Source organism: Pyxicephalus adspersus, chromosome 1 (genome assembly GCF_032062135.1).
Source record: "Pyxicephalus adspersus chromosome 1, UCB_Pads_2.0, whole genome shotgun sequence".
Lineage (NCBI taxonomy): Eukaryota > Metazoa > Chordata > Amphibia > Anura > Pyxicephalidae > Pyxicephalus > Pyxicephalus adspersus.
In genome coordinates, this window is record NC_092858.1 from 13,912,906 (window position 1) to 13,921,984 (window position 9,079).

A 9,079-nucleotide genomic window follows, 5' to 3' on the forward strand; every position below is an offset into this window, starting at 1 on the left:
AAGCAGCCATCCCATGCGGAGGTCCCATGCACAGATAGGAAGCAGCCATCCCATGCAGAGGTTCCATGCATGGCTAGGAAGCAGCCATCCCATGCAGAGGTTCCATGCACAGATAGGAAGCAGCCATGTAGAGGTCCCATGCACGGATAGGAAGCAGCCATCCCATGCAGAGGTCCAATACACGGATAGGAAGCAGCCATGCAGAGGTCCCATGCACGGATAGGAAGCAGCCATCCCATGCAGAGGTCCCATGCACGGATAGGAAGCAGCCATGCAGGGATAGGAAGCAGCCATGCAAAGGTCCCATGCACGGATAGGAAGCAGCCATCCCATGCAGAGGTCCCATGCACGGATAGGAAGCAACCATGCAGGGATAGGAAGCAACCATGCAGGGATAGGAAGCAGCCATGCAGAGGTCCCATGCATAGATAGAAAGCAGCCATGCCATGCAGAGGTCCCATGCATGGATAGGAAGCAGCCATCCCATACAGAGGTCTCATGCACGGATAGGAAGCAGCCGCCCTCTGCACCGCTCCAATCACTGCAGCACACACAGGTAACCTGAGCCTGACAATAGAGGGTGGGCAGCCACGCCCACTAGCCGCCCTCTCGCGCACCTCTGCACTGTGACAATGAGAGCGCAGCCCCGCCTCCCTGTACGCCCGCGCACGCCGCCCCGCCTCCCCTCGGGAGCGCGCTCAGGCTGTCCCGGCAGACACACGCGGGGTCGGTATGCGGGGGTGATTCGGTGTCTTTGTGTCACCCGGTGACCCCCCCACAGAACACAACATGGCCATCGCTCACATCGCCACCGAATACGTCTTCTCAGACTTCCTGCTGAAGGATCCGCCCGAGTCCAAGTACAAGGGGCTGCGGCTGGAGCTGGCGGTGGATAAGATCGTGTCATGTATCGGTGTCGGGCTCCCCCTGCTCCTCATATCGCTGGCATTCGCCCAGGAGATCACCATGGGTGAGTGGAACCCGGGGGGGATGGCTGGGGGACTCCGGAGCTGGGAGACTGCCTGGCAGAATGATTGGCACACAGGTCATCCCCCATGAGTACTGGGCATGCTGAGCCTGGCACACACAGGGCTCAATGACAGCTGGGGGGGAACCATGCCAGTCACATTGTCCCTGCCTGGCATCTCTATCCTGGCACACAGACACATGGAGGACAATGATGGGTACTCTGGTGCTGGGAGTCTGCATTGCCTGCCATGGGGCACAAGGACACGGCTACTCAGGAGCTGGGGGTGTACGGTGATAGAGGAGGGGTCTGGGATCCGCCCTGTCTGGGGCCACCGCTGTCATCCCAGCGACAATGATGGGTACTCTGGAGCTGGGGGTGTGCCCTGCCTGATACAGAGGGTACCCGGATCCTCCATGTCTGAGGGTGCTTCTATCCTAAGTACCCAGACTGAGATACTCCGGAGCTGGGGGTGTGAGGTCCTGGGTCATCCATGTCTGTCATCCCAGGGACAATGATGGGTACTCTGGAGCTGGGAGTGTGCCCTGCTTGGCTCAGGTGGGTGCTGAGTACAATGGGTACTCTGGAGCTAGGTGAGCACCCTGCCAGACTCAGAAGGGTCCTGCACCTTCCCTGTCTGCGGGCTCACCTGTCATTGATGCAGGTACCTAGGAGCCAAAAGAAGGGTCCTGCATCCCCTGTCAGTCATCTCTATACCAGGTACAATGACGGGGGTACTCCAGAGCTGGGAGTGTGCAATGCCAGCCACAAAGCAGGGTCCAGGATTCTCCTTGTCATCTCTATCCTGCGTACAGTGACGGGGGTACTCCAGAGCTGGGAGTGAATATCCAGGATACAATGGCTGGCAAAAAACTGTTATTGTTCTGTGCTACCCCCTCCATGCCCAGGCACACCTGTCATCTCCATCCTTTATACAGTGATGGGTACTCTGTGGCTGGGAGTGAGCCGTGTCACGGAGAGTCCTGGAATCTCCCCCTTTGCTGGGTACAATGACAGACATGAACCCTATGAAGTCTATGTGCTGGGCTGGTTCCCTCTATACCTGGGCACATCAGTGCCATCCCTGCAATGATGGGAGTACTCTGGTCCTGGCAGTGTGTTGTGTCAGGTATGGAGAGGAGTTGCAGCTTCATCTTGTTTGCCCAGCTAGTTATTGGTACTCTGGAGCTGTGAGTTTACCGGTATCAGACACACATAGAATATCTTTTCCCAGTGCAGTGACAGGTGAGCTCCATGAGGCTTCCCATACACAAACTGATCTCCAGGGAACTCTGCACAATGGTGGCTAATCACCCAATCAGATTCCCGGTGAATGAACGTTATCACCAGATTGGTAGCTGAGTGCTACACTGTGCCCGGTGATCACTGCATTACCTTGTGTAGTGCCGCTCTTGGCACACATGGTACTCTGAGGGTGTCATCCTCATACTGATCGGGCACTCCTCAGGGTATAATTGCTGGGGATATCAGCTTTGCTGTGGTCTGTTTGGTGAAATGATTAGGAAATTGGGGGTTATACCCCTGGAAAGGCTCTCATTGTCTTCCTATGCCATGTGTTTTAGGTATTCATCTCTTGGTGGGTCAGGTTAGGTCAGGGGATATGGAAAATAGGATAACAGCACTTTGTTTTGAGGAATACTTATTCTGTAATACCACTTTGCTCTTCTTTTGCCTTCTGCCCCCCATTGGGGTGATTTCCCCTCACTTCATGTCTTGTAGAATGCAGCGAGAGGAAATCTCTACAAAGGAAGAAAAGTTTCCCCTCTATTCTTGTTCAGGTGACAAGTTTTAATCAGTTGGAATTGTTTTTATTGATTTTTGAATGTTATGATGTTTTTGTGTAATCTTATGTATTGCATGGTGTGAAGCCAGGTTAGGCGTGCTTTGCAATATTAACCAATCGTTCTTGCAGAAGGTGCGTTTTACCAGAGACAGCACCAAAGTTTCGGCAAGCTTTGGGTGAGAGGGGTGATGATTCAGCTCCAGTTTGGGCTGTACTGAATCTGAAGTCAGTGTTCTCTCTAGCCCCTTTCAGCTGGGTGCACCGCCCAGCACTTTTCAGTACCCACCCGGCTGTTTTCGGTTGGTCACTGAAAAGTTGGGTCAAAAAGCGGGGCCGTTCACTCATCTACAGCTTCTTTCCACCCAGCTTAAAAAACTTTTTGGGGAAAATATTGATGTTGATCCTGGGGTCCTGTGACCATAAAAGCAGTAAGTAAGAGGTATAGTAATCCAGGTTCTGTTTGGTGCTGACCCCTTAGAGTCCTGTAACCCTAAAAGCAATGTGTAAGCTGGGTGATGCTCCAACTCCTATTTGTCCCATGCTGAGTCCGAGGTTCTGTTCCCGGCCTCCTGTAACCCTAAAATCAATGGGTGAGAGGAGGGTGATCCAGCTTCTGCTTGGACTGTTCTGAGTCCTCTAGAAGCAGCCAATATTGGGGTTTTCTTTGGAACCCCAGTGCCCTTTGCCTTGGCATTGCTGGGCATGGAGATTCCTCCTTAGACATGTGACATTGTAGAACGCTCAGATTGTTTCCTGACACCCAATCGCTGTGTAATGTCACTGTTAGCACAACATCTGATCGTCTTCCCCCTCTCCTGTGATCTTCATGCACCTGTTCCAGGAATAGCTTCTGACACTCAGTGGGTGTGATATACTACGGCTGTATAGTTTGGAATCAGCTGCAGATTATAATGGTTGAACAGGAAGTTAACCAGGGCCCAGACCCAAGGGGTGCTAAAAACTTCCCAACTCTTAATTGTAGGCCATGTTAAAGCACAACTTTGGAAAATGAAATCCAAAAAAATGAAGTTCTTGTACTGGGGTGATGAATAAGTTTATTAACTTTCCTCTCCAGCAGACTTCTTCCTGAAGCCGGTCACCCGAAATGTCTTTTCTTTGCTGCGTGGCTGGGTGAGCAGTAGAGAGGGGGACCTAATGAAGGGTTTTTATTTTTGCTATGGTTGCTTTTGTATTTTCCACTTTAGGATCCCATCCTTACCAGGACCCCTTATCCTGGCTGGTGAAAAGAAACATTGCAGCAGGAGACGTTCTATCTAACGGGGGGTTCCAGGCTTTTCCCGAAATCCTATCAAGCAGCATCGTTTTAATGGAGCCCCAATTGTTGCTGGATTTATCCTGTGCTCCATGATAGGAAATTTACCAAATATGATAACTTATCTCTCTGCCCTATGCCCAATATTGGTGGCTAAATAAACCATGGCAAAGCTTTGTCTCGGGCAATGAAAATCTAATTTATGTGTAAGGCTTGTTACCAATTAATGGATTAGTAGGCACTGAGCTTTGTTTCTGGAGTGCAGGAAAGGTAAAGAATTACAAATATTTGTTACGTTTAGTCGATTCTTCTGTTATATCTGTGGATTTAGGTATCGGGTCAGTTCCAAACTTGATGCTGGAGTTTGGTAGCATCTTGAAGTTTCTCGCGTCTTTCTTTGCCTCTTGGTGTGATATCTGTGCTTGTGGTTTCCAAAGTAAAAAAAAAAAAACTGCTGGCTCAATAATTACCTGTCCTCATTTATGATCTCTTATCTTCTAAGGGTTGGTGAGGTCTGTCGGAGGTTGCTTCAGCTGACCCCTGATATATAAATATTATTCTATACATAATCCTGCACCACACACTGTATATTCAGAGCTTTGCCTAAGCCTAATTGTGACTGGTTCTCTTTACAGAGCAGAGACCCCAGCAGCTGCTAGAGGAGCCATAATATACTTCTGTCTCTTCATGATGGGTTTTGGGGTCTTTGGGTTTTGAAAATTCCGGTAGTGTTGTAGTCCTATGTCCCATGGCTCCTTCCTCAAACTCCACATTGCTGCTGAGGTGCCATGGGTTTCAGAGGAAGGAGCCATGGCACCTGGCAGGGGGGGGCGGGGGGGGGCGGGGGGGGGCACAAGCATCTAACCCTTGTGGAAGTGAACAATGCTGGTGATGCCAATTAGAGCTGCAGCACCAGAATGGGTAGATGGGGAATGGTGGAGATTCTGCTCATACACGTTGCTTCCCTTCTCATTTTGTTTTAGAAAGATCACAAAGTCAACAAAAATTAAATAATATCATTGTTCTCCCCAGCCCCTTTTAGCTGGGCGTACCACCCGGCAATTTTCAGTCCCCACCCACCTGTTTTTGGGAGGTTACTGAAAAGTTGGGTCACAATACAGGGGCCACCACCTGCCTACAGCTTCTTCCCACCCAGCTTCTGGGGAGAAAACTGAATATATTGTGTATAGTAAATTAAACTTTTCTTTATGTTAACAGAATAACACACACCAGACAATCGCTGAATGCTGAGCTCTTTGCCCCATGCTATAACTTTGGAATTTGCATCATTTTGTATAAATATAGCCAGGTGTGATTTCAGCTCTATACGCTGAGGCTTTGCTTGCAGGAAATCCCGACTAGATGTCATTCAGTTTTGTTTTCTAGAGTTTAATTTTTCTTTTTCAGTTTATTTGCATCTCGGTGCTATTGGTCACCTCCGGCTCATCTCCTAGCTCCAGCTACAACTGCAAGTCATCATGAAAGGCAAATTTCCTGATGGTAGAATGGACCTCGTGCATCTCCATCAGCCCTGCCAGGTTCAACCCTTTCAATACATAAACATGTTGGGGTGCGGAGATGGAGAGGTGAAGCCAAAATCAGGAGTTAGCAGCCTTGGGTGACAGCTCTCCATAGGGAGTTAGCAAGCTTTGTAACCATAGAACAGATCCCATGTTACTGGAAGGATTGCCATCTGAAAACAAATGCAGCAGCAATATCTTACATTTTTGTCCCTAGGTTTAGACGCACAGTGGTGCATTTACAGCTTTTTCACTGGTTTGTCCAAATATTGTGCAGCAAATTTTAAATGCGTTTCAATATACTTTTTCTGCAGCAGTGGAGTCCGGTGAGCATGCATAGAAGCCATGAGAGTTAAATGCAATACTTAGGGTACGTACACACATCAGATGATTCTCGTCCGTTAGTCCCCTTAGGGCTGATATCAAATGAGAATCTGGTGTGTGTACAGAGCTTGATCCACGAACGGTCGTAATATATATTATTATTATTACACAGTATTTATATAGTGCCGTCATATTACACAGTCCATAGTCGTGGCACTAACTGTCCCTCAAAGGAGCTCACAATCTAATGTCCTTACCATAGTCATTTGTCTTTAATACAGTCTAAGGTCAGTTTTTTTGGGGGGAAGCCAGTAACCCAACTGTATGTTTTTGGGATGTAGGAGGAAACAGGAGTACTCAGAGGAAACCCTCACAGACACTGGGAGAGCCTGCAAACTCCATGCAGATAGTATCCTGGCCGGGATTTGAACTGCAAGGGCCAGAGTGCTAACCACTGAGCCACCGTACTGCCCACAATACTTGTAATACAAGTGAAGGGCAAAAGGCGGGGTGCTGCTCGCTTGTTCTCCCCCTCTCCGTAGCGCAGAATGGCGTTGTATGTACAGCACTCGTTCATTCATCTTTCAGTCTTCTATCGTTGGAAAGGATCAAGAAAGATCCTTTCCAACAACATAAATCTAATGTGTGTAAGTAGCCTTATTGTTTTCATTGAAACGACTGGTCTTTATGAAGCTCTCCACAAGTGATCTTTGGCTCTGGACAACTCTTCTGATTATTCTTTGGACTCCTCCATCAGAAAACTTGCGCAGAGCACCGGGTCAGGGCCGATTTAGGCTGAAATGATGGTATGTCAACTTCCAAGTTATAGCACTAAAAGTGCTCACTGGAACATTCAGAAGTTCAGAAATATGTTTAAAAACAGATTAATTATACCCGTGTTTGTCAAATGTTTTTTTTTTCATGCTCCCATGACCAATAACCACATGCAGCTAACTTTAATTGGTTGATCTGTGATATTCCATAAGGCTGATGTGTGTTATATAATTTGTGAAGACAAATCCTAAAAGTAAGGCATTTTGCATAGCTTATGTTGGTCATTAGCAACATCTCATGACTTCATGCCTTAAGTGGTATAAAAGTATACACAAAATTTAAAGTGTTTGATTCAGAACCAAAAGGTTCCGCTGTCCATAAATTTTGTTGGCCAATAATCTATCAGTGTGCGTTTAGTGGACCTCTTGGCATACGGCATTTACCTTTCTCAATCCAGTATGAGCAGCTCTCGGTTGAAATTTCTATTATTATTATTATTAATAAACAGTATTTATATAGCGCCAACGTTTTCCACAGCCCTGTACATTATATAGGGTTTGCAAATGACAGACAGTGACACAGGAGGAGAGAACCCTGCCCAGAAGAGTTTACAATCTAGGCGAATCTCCTGGTACCAGTAATCTCTCCTTAAAAAAAAAAAGTTGAACTTTTTTTTAGAAAATCTTTGTTTTTCCACTATCAGTATGCTTTGTCATACTACAATGCAGACATCCCACTGATGGGGAAGATTGTATTTTCAGTGGTAAATTATGCAACCTTTTGGTGTGAGAAGTTGCAGAAGTCCCAGGTCCTCTTCTACTCATTTTTATTTTGGCGGACAAATGTCGTAAACTGACCCATAATTATTATTAGCCAGTATAATATGTCAGCACTTTACAAAGTCACATAGTCAGGACACTAACTGTTCCACAAGGGGACTCACAATGTAATGTACGCATAATAGTCATACAATTTAGGGTCGATTTTTTTGAGGGGAAGCCAATTAACCTTACTGCAGGAAACCGGAGTACCCGGAGGAAACCCTTGCCAGTGTCCTGGCCGAGATTGGAACCTGGGACCCAGCGCTGCAATAGCCAGAGTGCTAACCACTGAGCCACCCATTTGGTTTTAAGACCTTAGTGTGCTTATAACACAACGTCATTTATAAAAGTAGTTTGTATTGTGCCATTGTATTGACACACGACTTGATTTTTATTTCTGACCTGATCACCAATCTATTAAAAATAGATCGCCCAAGAAGTAAAGGAAGCAGACCAATTATTCTTGATCCATCCTCAGATATGGAATCATCAAATGTGTTAATAAACTCAACCACACCAGACACAAAATTGCCAGTGTATCTGCCTTCAAGTGAACAAAAAAAGTTGTCAATTGCCAATTTTAGTGATTTAGATTTAGAGACTGCTGTTTGGTTTTCGGGATCTGCACTATTCTTATCAGCTTGCATGCTTGTTCTATGTTGGTGCTTCTGCTTTCCTGACCACCACCTTCCAAGTGCACCACGTAGGGTCCAAGGAGGGGGTGACCAAAGACATTCTCCATCTTCAGGACAAGGATTTAACTACTCATGGGATGACAGTCTCATGTTACAGATGTTTTCATCTGGATTGGGTGACCGTTGTATGTCTTTTGTGGCATGCAGCTACCTGCAACAGTTTTGGCAACTCAACATGCAGGTAAGAATGTAATTTGCAAAAGGGACATTTTGTCGGTGCCTTTTTGCAATAAACTTGCTTGATAACACAATTTTGAGGTGGAGCTTTAGTCCTACTTTCAAGTGACTATGCCCATACTGTACCCATTCAGAGTAAAGTTTTTGTGGTAGGGCAAATCCCCACTCGTTGATACTTATTATTATTAAACCGGATTTATATGGCACCAACATATTACGCAGCACTGTACATTAAATAGGGGTTGCAAATGACAGACAGATATAGACAGTGACAAAGGAGGAGAGGACCCTGCCCCGAAGAGCTTACAGTTTTGCAGGTGGAAGTATCATACAATAGGAGGGGAGATATGGAATGGTGGGAAGTAGGGAGGGTATTAGGAGACAGAAGAAAACGGTAGGCAAGTTTGAAAAGATAGGTTTTGAGCAGAAAGTAGGAGCAAGCGGAAAAGGATGAGGAAGACCATTCCAGAGAGTCGGGGCAGCTCTAGAAAAGTCTTGGAGCCGTACGGTGATGAGGTTATGAGAGAGCAAAGTGTCTTTTTGAGTTCTTGGACTCAACTGCTACTTGGGGTATGGGGTAGTTCTCAGGCTTGAGGGGCCAGCTGCCACCTCCTGTCGTGCCGCAAGACAAATGGTAATTAACCCCTGACGTTGGGTTGTGTATAAGCTGATATAAATATTATATAAACTGAATTTTTATCATTTTTTGCCAGTTTCCAGGAAT

The 9,079-nt window shown here is 46.6% G+C and overlaps 1 protein-coding gene across 1 annotated transcript in view; it reads left to right on the forward strand.

Moving 5' to 3' along the window:
• The first annotated feature begins 675 nt into the window (after positions 1 to 675).
• The window catches only part of PANX1 (pannexin 1), a 30,159-nt gene continuing 21,755 nt past the window's right edge, over positions 676 to 9,079 (forward strand). Inside the window, exon 1 of the mRNA XM_072402649.1 lies at positions 676 to 970. Within this exon, the coding sequence (XP_072258750.1) occupies positions 790 to 970 (181 nt within the window). The 5' untranslated portion in view covers positions 676 to 789. The remainder of the gene's footprint in view (positions 971 to 9,079) is intronic.